We start from the raw sequence: 13,566 nt of genomic DNA on the forward strand, positions 1-13,566 counted from the left end.
TTGATGGCTTGTGGCCATCCATCTCCCTCTTGATCACATTCCAGATGTTTCAATGGGGTTCAGATCTGGAGCTTGGGCTGGCCATCACAGGGCCTTGATCTGGTGCTCCTCCATCCACACCTTGATTGAACTGGCTGTGTGGCATGGAGCATTGTCCTTTTCTTCCAGGATAAACTCGCACGTGGCTTGATTCATGCTTCCTTTGCAAAGATTAATCTGCCCTATTCTAGCCTTACTGAAGCACCTCCAGATCATAACTGATCCACCACCTGGTTGTCTAATGGTTAGATAGAGGCCCGCAGAGGCCTTCAAGCCGCAGTGTCACGCACCCACAGTGAAATTTGGTCACAGTGATGATCTTGGGGTGCTTCAGCACATTAATGGCAATAGCTTTATTTGGAATTTGGGAGAAATGTTGTCAGTACTTTATAGAATAAAACAAACATGTTTATTTTACTCAAACACATATAAATAGTAAATCCAGAGGAACTGACAATTTTGCAATGGTCTCTTAATTCTTTCCAGAGCTGTATATAGTGAGAATTCTAAAGATTGTTCAAGAAAAGAAATGCTAAATTAATTTTTATATATTTAGCCATCAAATGATTGGACAAAAGTTGTCTATACTCACCAGCTTGACGACCCCTTCTGATTGGATGGTTGTCGATTCTATAACTTCCGACACTTTGTAGAGTAGAAACTATTTATGTTTTTCTTTTTATTAGGTTAAAAGTAAATGTTAGATTGAATAAATACATTGGAAAGAAAACTGTTAAGTTATTTGTGAGTACATGATGAGAGAATTTTCACTTTTGGGTGAACTATCCCTTTGTTCTAATTGTTCATTTGAATTGTTATTATTATTAATAAACATGTAATTTTGTTATTACATGACTTTTAATGTTTTGATATTAAGTTTGCTACACAAACGCACATCTTGATAATTTGCTACCTTGATAATTTCATTTAAGTTTAAGCACTCTACCTATAGTTAAAAGTTCAAATTTTATTAAAAATTAATTGCAGAATTCATTAATGATAAGATGTTAAAAGAAGTGACAAATTATGTTACACATCATATATTTTGCTGTATGGAATATACTGTATAGTAAATAATATGTTCATACAATGGAAGCTGCGATATTACATTGCCCCAATTATCATATGAATCGACAAAGCTGTAAACAACTTATTTAAATGCATGTGATAATTTCTTGTCTAATGTTAACCATTTTTAATTCGCACTGATCTTCGAACTTAGTGGCTGTTTGTTTTTCAATAACTTGGACACGATGTCCCTCTGTTTGTGGTTACTAAGACTATTTTAACGACTTCTCAACTGCCCAATAGCAGACAGCTTGTAAGCACTAGCAGATCTTAGTAGCCAATCCAAACGCAGGAGGCGGGACTTGCCATAATACTGGTGGGAGAAAAAATATTACGCAACCACATAGAGGACGTCATTTTCCTGCTCCACATGTAAACAGGCTGAGTGCACATGCGCATGTCTACCGGAACTGAGTCGAGCTAACATTCAACATGGCGTTAAGCAAAACATACGGACAGAAACCCATTAAATTCCAGCTGGAGGAGGATGGAGACTTTTACATGATTGGATCAGAGGCAAGTAATTAAACGCAATATAATTTCTGTGAAGATTTGATTTGTATTTATGAACCGTATACAGAATTGTATTAGTCGCTGATAATTCAGCTAGCTAGCTAGCTAAGCTTGTTTTCGTTTGGAACAAGAACGATGACTGGAGTTGGTGTCTTTTCTTGATCTCAGTCCGCTTTGGCTATTTTAGACGACACATCTAGAGCTGTGTTGTCATACGTTGTGTAGTTTTAATAGACGCAACACAATACTTGTTTATCATGGATATTCAGGATAGCAACCCAGTGCACCCACCCATCATGCTGAGTGCATGATTAAATATCTATCCTTAAAATATCTCCTATGTTTGTGTTTAGGTGGGAAATTACTTGCGTATGTTCAGAGGGTCTTTATATAAGCGCTACCCATCACTCTCGAGAAGACTAGCGACAGTAGAAGAGAGAAAGAAGATAGTTGCGTCCTCTCATGGTGAGTGTTGCACAAAAAACTGTGTCAAGAGTTAATATTTAGCTGTCTTAGAATGGCACTTTTTATCTTACAGTATAAGCAATGTTTTGTGTTAGATCACGGTTACACCACTTTAGCCACCAGTGTGACGCTGCTGAAGGCCTCAGAAGTCGAGGAGATATTTGAGGGACATGATGAGAAGTACAAGGCTGTGTCGATCAGCACTGAGCCTCCAGCCTATCTCAGGTAAACCAGTTTGAATATGCTCAAAAATATCATGCTCAGTGGGTCATTATATAAAATTGCTACAGTAAAATGTATTACAAATATATATTTGGATCATCACATTGCCTGTAATACCCAAATATCAAACTATTTAAGCACATCTGACTTTTTTTCTAATGTTGTTTTCTGCACAGGGAGCAGAAAGCCAAGAGAAACAGCCAGTGGGTTCCCACTCTTCCCAACAGTTCCCATCACCTGGATGCTGTTCCTTGCTCCACCACAATCAACCGCAACCGTATGGGCCGTGACAAAAAGAGGACCTTCCCCCTCTGGTGATTTTAGCTTTCCATTGATATGGTATTAAGTTCAGCATCACAGTCCTCTTTTATGGATTTTACATTATAGATGTGTGTAAGCCTCTTATGACTCATCATTTTTGTTAGCTTAACTCGCTCTTAAAGGATTAGTTCACCCAAAATTAAATTTGTTTACTCACCCTCATGCCATCCTATATGTGCATGACTTCCTTTCTTTTGAGGAACACAAATTAAGATTTTTAGAAGATTATTTGAGCTCATACACATTTGGTGAGTAAATGATGAGAACATTTTCATTTTTGGGTGAACTATTCCTCTAGATAATTTAGAAATGTAGCTGGTTTCATTTTCTTGTATTGTAATCTGCTCGGCTCTGTTATGTACAGCTTTGATGATCACGACCCAGCTGTCATCCATGAGAATGCCACCCAGCCTGAAATTTTGGTGCCCATCAGACTGGACATGGAGATTGATGGGCAGAAACTACGGGATGCTTTCACATGGAACATGAATGGTAGACTGTCCGTTACACACTTCCACTGAAGTTATCTTTTTTTATGCTTACAATCTCACAGTAAAACATGCATCCCACTGCATGGTTTGAACTCTGCTTTTTTTCCCTCTTGGCCCAAAAGAAAAGCTTATGACTCCAGAGATGTTTGCTGAAATCTTGTGCGATGACCTGGACCTGAGCCCACTGACCTTTGTTCCTGCCATTGCATCAGCAATCAGACAGCAGATAGAGTCCTACCCCACAGACAGCATACTGGATGAGCAGATGGACCAAAGAGTCATTATCAAGGTACTACATACGAGTCATTTTGCATATCAAAACAGTACAGTCTGCTTGATTCAAGAAATTACAGCTCCATGATCCATTAGTCCTTCCCAATAATCTGTTATTTGGACAAGAGGTAGACATATATTACGGATTTACTGTTGAATCGGTGCCGATATTTGCAGATAGTTTTATTTTATATTATTGTACATGTTTCACTGTTGCAGGCACTGGAGGATTCTACAGTTAGAACAGCTTTGTTCTACAGTATAACAGCGGTCTCTAGAGGTGAAATAAAAACAATCACGTGGGAATTTGCTAAATCTAAATCTTTCATCAATGACAATTTTCATCCATATTTTTATCCATACTTCAATGCACACTTTATTTTGATTAGATATTCAAGTGTTCTAAATTGAAGCAAAGGTATGAAAAAAAAGTGACTATATGAAGATGTGCCCCGTCAGCACACATCACATATATACAAAATGTACCTCCAACTTCATGTCTTGTGAGTAGTAATTAAATAGTCTAAAAAAAAACCAAGACAATTAATTGGTGATCTGCCTTTTCCGCCACTTTGGTTACCTGGTGCATTGTATGAAATTAAGATTGAAAATAAGATCCAAACCTATAATATAATTCTGTGCTGCAATGATAAATGTGAAAGTTATTATTAATAAAATATAAAGTGAGAGTTCACTTATGAACGTTTTATTTAGCAGTTTTATAATTTAATATTTTTTTCTTTTAGTAAATATATTATCAGCATAAAATGGAGTGAAAAGTTGAAAAGTAAATGGAAAATGTAACATTAATTTCTTAGGATGTGGCATTTCCTTTTACCTTAATAACAGTTTGCATTCATGTTATATCAGCCTACTGAAAATGGTACGCATATTGAACGTTTTGTTGTGTGCTTCAGTGGAAGCAAGGCAATTACTTTTACATTGTGACGTTTCTTTGTTGTAATGTTAGAATAATTCAGAAATTTTGTCCAGGTTTAAATATGGTTTTTATTGTTTAAATCTTAAAATTGAATTGCGAACCCCAATGGCCTTTTGATCTTCACTGTAGACATGTAAAGGCAGGATGTGGGATTGCAGGAAAACTGACAATCTTCTAAGTGTTTTTATTGCTCTCTTCTTTTAACCCTGTAGTTAAACATACACGTTGGGAACATATCTCTGGTGGATCAGTTTGAATGGGATATGTCCGAGAAGGAGAACTCTCCTGAGAATTTTGCACTTAAGCTGTGCTCTGAGCTGGGCCTGGGGGGAGAGTTTGTCACCACTATCGCATATAGCATTCGGGGCCAGCTTAGCTGGCATCAGAGGACATACGCTTTCAGGTACGGACACATTTACATGAGTAAAATCATTGATCAAAAATGCTATTTCATAGTCCTGGTTGAGCATGAAGTGAAATGTGGCTGGCACAGATGTTTTGAAATACAATACTTATGACTTTAAATATTTACAGAATGTAAGCCTCTCCCAAACGATCTAGGAAAGAACCCCCATATAGTAACAAACTACTTTGTGAGTTAGACCTATTGAAGCATATTTGTTTTATTTGTATCATAAAGACAATAGTTCAGTATTTTCAAAACAATGTCAACTTTCTCTAAGTTGGACATCATCTCAGACTTCTGAGACATTACAAAATTCATCAGAATGGTCGTGTTTTTCTCTGCTGCCTTATGAGCATTCTTATCAATAATGCCTGATGTTCTGTGATCTGTCATGTTTGGCATCCCAGACCTTTTTTTTAGTAAAGCCGCATTGTAACCGATATGCTAATATTTTGTCTCGTTATAGTGAGAACCCTCTCCCCACAGTGGAGATTGCCATCAGAAACACAGGTGATGCTGACCAGTGGTGTCCACTGCTGGAGACGCTGACAGATGCTGAGATGGAGAAGAAGATCAGGGACCAGGACAGAAACACAAGGTAAGGGAATTAATTGCCTTTTCATAAAATACAAAACGAGTTTGTAACATTACAATCAACAAAGATGTAAATTCTGTCGTCATTTACTCGCCCTCATTTTGTTCCAAACACATATGACTGCCTTTCTTCAGTGGAACACAAAAGATGTTAGGTAGAATGTTTGCCTCAATCTCCATTCACTGTCATTGCTTGGAAAAAAAGATGCAATGAAAGTATGTAATGAAATGGTGACTCAGGCTAACATACTGCCTCCATCTCATTTTATGTGCCACAAATGAAAGTAGTATGAGTTTGGAACAACATTAGGGTGAGTAAATAATGACATTTTTCATTTTTGGAAGATTTTTTTATTTTTTCTTTTAATGCACTACACTGCAATTTTCAAAGTCCCTCTATTAAAGATAAAACTTGATGTGGATCTGTTTCAGGCGGATGAGGCGACTTGCAAACACAGCCCCAGCATGGTAAAGATAATTGCACATTTCCACAACTATGTAAACCTAAAGAGGCAGAGGAAACATCAATAGAGCTACAACCCAGCATTACTGACATTTAGACATTCCACTGGCCAGACTTCCAGTCAAGATCCAGTCCCTCCAGATCAGAGTTTAGAGTTGAGCAACTTAATATCTACTGTAAACTGAGTACCATCTGCTCCAGTCTGGCCTTGTCAAAAGTCCTGTGTCGTGACCTTTCCCTATACCCAATATCTGTCTACTCAGAGACAGATGGTGTCTGAAAAGTTGAGAGGATTTTATGGTATCTTGTTTTGTGTTTGTGTATAGAAGCCAATTTGTAAACAATGTACTTTTAAATAAAATCGTTAAGAACAATTATTTCCTGTTTGTGTTATGTGTTTTGAACTAACAACCTTTGTCTCAATGGCTCAAACCATTACCCTGATTCTTTGTATTTACTAGGAAGCAATATGTGTCCGGGGACATAAGGCAAACGAGGCATCATTTGAAAGCTTGGAATATTAACTTTCATAAAATGCTATCACATTTGCATTCTGTTACATAAAATCACAAAATAAGGCCTGAAATTTTGTTCACAATTAGCACCTCCTAGAGGTAATGGGGTAGAAATATAAAAATGAATATTAAAGCCCTTCTCATAGCACTTCAATAGACATGTCATATATCAAACGAAAGTTCTAATTCTCAGGAATGTGACTATATTGTATATAGCCCTAATACCACAGTTCGAAAGATATTCAAAAGAATCACGAAGTGAAATATGATTTCTGTAAGACATCAAATACAAATGTCTCTATTATGCGCTGATCATTGCTGCTGTAAGTCCCAAGAAGAAAATCTTTGTCTGCTTAGTCATACAGTTTAAAAAAAATAAAAATCTCATCTGTGAGCCTGTTTGCCTGAATAATCCAATGTTATATCTTAGAAGTCCAGAACAAATATGCCATCCAGCAAGAAAAGCGACTAGTTTAAGGTTCTAGTCCACTCGGAGGCCAAGATTTTAAATGAAAAAAAAAGCTGCGCATGAACTAAAAATTAGTCTGACTGTCTATGGATGAGCACATCTTTGAGGGCTAAAATGCATTAAAGTGCAACCTACATCTGTATATTGTGATGGAATGTGGAGTAGGAAAAATTATTTTCCTAGTACTTGCTGCCATCTAGTGGAAGGAAATAAGACTTTTCAAAGGGAGATAACAGAGTGAACAGACCCAGAATTACAAATATATTCTGCATACATATAATATACTGTCCATACAGCATATATATGTTCATCATAAGGATGTAAACTAAATATTATTTATACATTTGGGACTTTTATTTGGGGTATTTTCAAAAAAATATTTTACAATTTGTTTAGCAATTAGTCCATAATATGTGTGAATGATGAGCTTTTCAATTTAAGTGTGAAAAATTGCAGACGACAGCCCCAAAAATGCTCCAGAGATTTACTGAAATATAGAGCAAACCACCAGAATGTAAAGATAATAGAACATAAGCCTTTATTCATTAGCCTTCAAGTGTTTGTATTTATATTCAGATACAGCTATAGTTTCTCAAGAAGCTTCTTGCAAATGTATTGTGTTGTTTAGGCAAATTGTACGTAGTCTTTCTGGACAACAAACTCTTCAACAATTCATCTTATCCATTTCAACACACAAAGCTTTTTGTATTTTGCCATGGTGCTGTGTTAACAAAGGCTACGGGCCTGAAAATGCACAGTCTGCAGTTCAATTTGGCATTTCAGATAGTCGGCACATTCGTGAAAGCGTCCCGCGTCACCGCTCACTGTGTTTGATACTATTCCTGAACAGCGCTATGCCACAGTATTGTACCCAAGAAAATAACCTCTTGTGGACTACACAATCCCCAACTATTTTAGCCTCCAAAAATGATGGATTATAGTCTGATTTCTCTTTCAACTCCATTGCTAACATTATACAGCCAGCATTGCTTTTTAATTCATTAAAACAAAGTTGTTGAGAAAACAACAATTGTTTAAAACTATGTGGTGTAAACTAAAACAGAATGGCATTGTTCTTCCAAAACAAAAGAATACTTGTTTGTGATGTGCATGGCATTGAATGCAAAATGCCATTACACAAAGGCACAAAGGTGGCCAAATGTAAAATCCTCGTGGCCTTACTCTCAGTTACAAAGCTGGATTTCCAGGATGCACAGTGCAACAGATGGCCATAGGCTAAAGCGCCTTCTCTTTTATAAGGAGTGTTTTAAACTATTACACAGTCTGATTAAAATAATATTTAGACATAATCTCCCCCAACTAAAAGGAGGAATTTAAAAGCAAGGCAAGACTGAATCAGACTGCTGTCTGTAAATCTGGTACTGAATCCATCTAGTTATCTTCTCCTTGAGGATCTTCCTCATTTGGACCTTGACCTTCATCTCGACCAGTATCATCTTCCCCATTTCCATTTTGCGCATTCAAGGTGAGCCCATTCTGATCTTCTGGAAGGGGGGCATAATCTGGATCATCTTGAGGTGCGTCAAATAGAGCACGACTGCAGAATATGAATGCACACTTCTGTTTTATTTATATCTTATGATAAAGAGACAAGAAATAATTAAAATATTCTTGTTCCCACTTACAAAATTCCAGGAGTGGCTAGAAGCTTTCTTCCTCCTGGTTGGTTAGGAAATACATCCTCCAAGAAGTAGTAGATGTGTCCTACACCGATACCTATACAAATTATATATAAACAGTATGTGCATGAGGACGCAGGGTCACACAAGTTTAAAAATGCCCTCCTATTTCCAGGTTTTCCATTACCATGGGAAACTAGATCACCCTAGATTAGTTTAGGAAAGCGGCATGCAAATGTGGCTCTGTTTTTCAACTAAATTTGCAGAATCTCCATGCAGCCTGGGTACTTCAGGTACTTATTTGAAGCCATCTAAAAATGTAATGCTTATGCGGAGTCATTACCAAAAATCCTGCACAGCATATAGAATTCAAGCAGTAATGAGTCAAAATGCAAAGTCCCCTCTTAAAATGGGTGGCTCGGGAAACATGTAACATACCCAGGAGATCAATAACAATGGAATTGCCGAGTAGCAGTGAGAATCCCATGAGCACCCAGGGAAGGAATGGGGCCTGGAAATTGAGCAAACCAAAGAAGTTCATACGAACGTAAGGGTTTCTTCTACTCCACACATACACCAGCATGATAGTGAAAGCCTGTCCTAAAAAGAACAGGTTGGCAAATAGACCAAAGAGCTGTAGATATTAGAGTTAAAGAATTAAAGAGATGAAACACTGAGCAAGAAACAGCTACTGAGTCATCAACAGTGTCTTTTAATCCTACATTTCTTTCAAACAATAGGTTGAGTCTATATGGATCTAACATGTCTCTTAAATGAAAAGATTACAGTATGAGATTACATGTGCTTGATGACAATATTTGTTTATTATTGCTCCGATTATGCCCTCAGAACTTCCTCAGATCTGTTCACTGGAATTAAAGGGCACAGCCAAACCTGTTTATCGGAAGGAGGTATCCATATACTTTAGGCCATACAATGTATGTAACTATACTTTAATTTCAATTCTGTACTAGAGTACATAATTTAAGAGAGAACTTGCATGGATTTGAACTGTACTGCATGCTAGCACTTCATTCAGTTAAGAGATGCTTAACTGTTTTTAAATGTAACAAAGGCTGAAGGATACAGTCATAAGAACGCCACCAAACAGGAACATGTAGACAAAGTCTGCCGTTCGGCCGCGGAATGAGCCTTCCTCCAGCATTCGGCAGTAACGATATCTGCTAAGTCAAGGACGTCAACACAGATGACCTACAGCACACAGCTGCATAGGAGCCAAATGGCAGTTATGCAAAGCAAACAGACAGTGAAACTGTGTGAATGTGTTTGTGAAATTTTCAGTGCTTTCCAAATGGGTTTCACTCTCACACAGGGAGCCAATGGAGAGACATTTCAAATGGATTGAAAGGGATACAGAAAAATCATGTTGAACAAGAAGCTGAATCCAAGAGGTCCAAAAAACAAGAAGTTTGTGATCAGTCGCCATACCTCCATAAAAGAAGAAACAGACATGCATATTAAAAACAATAACACATACTGTTCTTATACTTAAAAGCAGTTGTGTTTCATAAACAATGATATTTATGAACTAACCTGGTATCTCCTTAATATCAGGTCAGGGTTAAAATAGAGTTGAAAAGGTGTAATGAACTCCAGTTGCTGTAGATCACAAAAAAAAGCAAAAAGCAAATATTTGCATACAAATATTTAGAAGAATTTCTCCGCTCTTTTGATCCATACAAAGCAAATGATTGGGTGCCAAAATGTTGAAGCCCCCCCAAAATCACAAGTCAGCATAAAAGTAATCAATATGACCCCAGTAGTTGATTAAATGTATCCAGATGTTGACACTTCAAAAATCACATAAGGCTATCATAAAAGTAATCCACATGACTCCAGTGTTTAAATCATATCTTCTAAATTGATTTGATAGGTGTGGGTGAGAAACAGATCAATATTTAAGTCCATTTAACTATAAATTCTGATCCCAGCTCAGTCAATATCCATTTTAACTTTCACTTTCTTCTTCTTGTGTTTTATCTTCATGCATATGCCTCCTACAAGGCAGGGAGAATAATTTCTAGAAAAATTGCATTACATATTGATGTTTCTCACCCACACCTATCATATCAATTCAGAAGATATGATTTAAACACTGTCATGTGGATTACTTTTATGATAGCCTTATGTGATTTTTGAAGTGTCAACATTTTGGCACCCATTCATTTGCATTGTATGGACCTCCAGAGTTGAGATATTTTTCACAAAAAAAAAAATCTTCATTTGTGTTTTGCAGAAGAAAGTCATACACATCTGGGAAGGCATGAGGGTGAGTAAATGATGAGATAATTTTCATTTGTGAGTGAACAGTTCCTTTAAGCCTTTCTGCTACCATTGAAAAAAGTGTATTTTTAATATTTCCTCTTTTCCAAGAATAGTTAACTAAATGTTCGGCAGCAGCAGCTGTCCTGACATATAGTTTACACCATCTAAAACTCTCTTAAATCTTAAAAATAAAACAAAACACACACACACACACACACACACACACATTCTAATTATTGTAAATTTTGTGTATTTTTTATCTTCTATCTGTTGTGTATATATATATATTTGGTATGTTGTTGTAATGTATAATTAGTATTATTCTAATAATACACTAAATAAGTTCCCTTAAACGTTTATATATTGTAATCTAAAATCTTGATGTTGAAAAACAAAGTTAATAGACATGGCAATGAACCTGAATCTTCAGTGAAGACTGATCATGGCATCAAACTGATGTCAATAGTTTGACATCCTATACTACTGTCATCAGTATACGATACTATATTTACACGGCAATGTAAATAGTATTGACTAAATACAGTATCACAAACTGCCTGGGTCTTCAGATGCATATTATAGATATCAGAGTACTTGCAATATACACACAACCAGTATATTAGACACTGCTTACCACAGCAGCTGTTGTCAGGACGCATGCAGTCGTGTACGCTCGAGTGACGGCTGGAATCTGCATGTACTCTTGAGTGACGCTGTGTGCCATGATGTTTCTCCTGCGCCCATATAAACGCCTCTTTACACTTTCACTTACGAGTGTTTCCGTATATACAGTTAACCCACATGACTTTTACAAACACTGACGATGACCAACGATCAGTCGGTTAAATGTAGGTGGTATGTCTCAACAGATCCATGTCCACACTTCGGCCTAAGATTACATTTGATGGTGCATATTAATATTGGCGTTTGAATTTAAGAGCGTTTAATAAGGGCGGAGAGAGGGACTTTCAATCTTGATCAGTCGCTTCAGCACCTCCACGTGGATATATGCAAAATACTCTTGTTCACCCGTGGACCAATGAGATTGCGCTGTTCTGACGTCATGCTACGTGTTATAACGTAAAGTTAATGCAGTGCGCAGAAGATTTAGGACAAATACCTGGTCTGAGAGTATTTTAATTGTACCAAAATACAGCACACATTTTATATAAAAGTATTTACACAGTAAATATGAAAAGCAGAGAAAAATGAAGTAGCATAAAAACCTTAAAAGACAAATAAACAAAACAACAACAAAAAATTTAGATAAATGTGTATAAATGAAGTGAAGAAAAGATAATCCAAGCTTGTCTATTGAAAAAGGCATACCATTTATTAAAATGTGGTGAGAGAGAGAAATTTGACTTGAGTCTGTCTCCATCACTAATCTGATGTCCAATGTTGACCATTGCTCTTACATATTTCTATAATTTTCTGTTATATTAACGTTTTATTTTTTATTGTTTAACATCATCCTTTTTATCTTTAATTAAGTAAACAGTTTGTATTTCTTATTTTTTTTTTCTTAATTTTAAATGTTTTGTATTTATGTGTTTGTTTTTTCCCAGCATATGCTGAAAATGCTTTTTGTCAATTCAAAAATATGTGTCATGCCAGTAAAACACCTTAAAACTGAAACAGAGAGAGAGAGTTAAAAGAGAATAATGTCAAATAATGTCAGTGTCCTGCACTGAGTTTGTCTGCTGGAAAACAATTTATTTATTTTAATTAAAAAAATAAAGATTTACACATTTAATTTTTATAACAACATTTCATAAAATGTAATTGAGTAATCTTTAACAAAATAAAACAATTAAATATTTTAAGTTTTATTCATTTAATTTTGTTAAATATTACAAAATTCAATTTGATGAGATTTTGTTGAAATGTGTAAATCTTTAATATAGGCACAAAAATATAGCATACATTTGCCAAACATACTGTGAGAATAAGTTGTTAAGAGTTTATGTGTTCCTAAAAGAACATTACACAACACAAAACATCCCTCCCCTATTGAATGAGAGAGATTTCTTCTAAATACGTTTTTCTTAGAGTTATTAATAAAAACAAACTGTACTGTAAATAAAGGTGAGAAAAGGGATCAGTTGCAATGTTACATTCAGCCGATTTCCCCTGAATTTTAAGTTAAGGTACTTGCAGAAAAATTTCAAATCAACAAAAGTTTCGGACATTGCAACAAATGCAAAAATCAATGATTACAAATGTTTTAGCACCTTTTTGTCACCTTAACAACTGGGTAATGATGTCTCATTACACAGTGGAATCTTGAAAATAAAAACAAAAAACACAGACTTAGCTGCTGTTGGTTCATAGAGCTCAGATGTGCACGATTTCCTGAGAAGAAAACTGATAAATCAGACATTTTTTTAGATGAAAGGAAGGAGCAAGAACTTACGATGAAAAAGTGGTCCCCTGCAGGGCGGAAAAAATACTTTCGTTGGTGTAACCTAATTGTCAGTTTGATTTAGTCAGAATAAATACCACTTTTGACTTGAATATCTGTTGAAAATCTGTTAATTGAGATGTTACCACATGAAGCACATTTTTAAGTTACACAAAACTTGACAAAACTTTTTTTTTGTTCATCATACAAGTGGTTACCATGATTCAAAACGTAGATATTAAAGGCAAAAGTGCACCCCAAAAATTTTAATGTTCTCATCATTTACTCACCCTCAAGCCATCCCAGATGTGTTTGACTTTCTTTCTTCTGCAGAACACAAATGAAGGTATTTAGAGGAATATCTCAGCTCTGTCGGTCTATACAATGCTAGAGAATGTGAAGATCCAAAAGTACAGAAAGGCCACATGAAAGTAATCCATACGACAGTGTTTTAATC

At 36.0% G+C, this 13,566-nt stretch overlaps 2 protein-coding genes across 3 annotated transcripts; one reads left to right on the forward strand and one right to left on the reverse strand.

Annotated features, from left to right (window-relative positions):
* Positions 1-1,472: 1,472 nt before the first annotated feature.
* LOC127630991 (SWI/SNF-related matrix-associated actin-dependent regulator of chromatin subfamily B member 1-A-like) lies at positions 1,473-6,190 on the forward strand. Of its 2 annotated transcripts, none has more exons than XM_052108923.1 (9): positions 1,473-1,623; positions 1,974-2,085; positions 2,202-2,310; positions 2,484-2,621; positions 2,993-3,120; positions 3,242-3,408; positions 4,545-4,735; positions 5,205-5,336; positions 5,765-6,190. In XM_052108923.1, the coding sequence occupies exons 1-9, from the start codon at positions 1,540-1,542 to the stop codon at positions 5,802-5,804; spliced, it is 1,101 nt and encodes a 366-aa protein (XP_051964883.1). In that variant the 5' UTR covers positions 1,473-1,539; the 3' UTR covers positions 5,805-6,190. The 2 variants fall into 2 exon arrangements, with proteins under 2 accessions (XP_051964883.1, XP_051964882.1); XM_052108922.1 differs by having other exon boundaries at positions 2,181-2,310; positions 5,765-6,189.
* A 181-nt stretch (positions 6,191-6,371) lies between these two features.
* derl3 (derlin 3) lies at positions 6,372-11,688 on the reverse strand. The gene is made up of 7 exons (XM_052108924.1): positions 11,340-11,688; positions 9,974-10,039; positions 9,795-9,868; positions 9,507-9,600; positions 8,858-9,053; positions 8,426-8,516; positions 6,372-8,337 (listed from the first exon to the last, which is right to left on the reverse strand). The coding sequence occupies exons 1-7, from the start codon at positions 11,427-11,429 to the stop codon at positions 8,172-8,174; spliced, it is 777 nt and encodes a 258-aa protein (XP_051964884.1). The 5' UTR covers positions 11,430-11,688; the 3' UTR covers positions 6,372-8,171.
* Positions 11,689-13,566: the final 1,878 nt, after the last annotated feature.

The sequence above is a fragment of the Xyrauchen texanus genome, chromosome 37 (assembly GCF_025860055.1).
Source record: "Xyrauchen texanus isolate HMW12.3.18 chromosome 37, RBS_HiC_50CHRs, whole genome shotgun sequence".
Lineage (NCBI taxonomy): Eukaryota > Metazoa > Chordata > Actinopteri > Cypriniformes > Catostomidae > Xyrauchen > Xyrauchen texanus.

What these genes read in the sequence shown, in the direction of transcription:
- derl3 (XM_052108924.1), bottom strand. Translation starts at nt 11,429, where the DNA reads ATGGCACACAGCGTCACTCAAGAGTACATGCAGATTCCAGCCGTCACT. An exon ending in CATTGTTATTGATCTCCTGG is followed by an intron (nt 8,517 to 8,857) that starts GTATGTTACATG and finishes TAATTTGTATAG; the next exon opens with GTATCGGTGTAGGACACATC. An exon ending in CTAGCCACTCCTGGAATTTT is followed by an intron (nt 8,338 to 8,425) that starts GTAAGTGGGAAC and finishes CATATTCTGCAG; the next exon opens with TCGTGCTCTATTTGACGCAC.
- LOC127630991 (XM_052108922.1), top strand. Translation starts at nt 1,540, where the DNA reads ATGGCGTTAAGCAAAACATACGGACAGAAACCCATTAAATTCCAGCTG. An exon ending in GATAGTTGCGTCCTCTCATG is followed by an intron (nt 2,086 to 2,180) that starts GTGAGTGTTGCA and finishes GTTTTGTGTTAG; the next exon opens with ATCACGGTTACACCACTTTA. An exon ending in GACCAGGACAGAAACACAAG is followed by an intron (nt 5,337 to 5,764) that starts GTAAGGGAATTA and finishes GATCTGTTTCAG; the next exon opens with GCGGATGAGGCGACTTGCAA.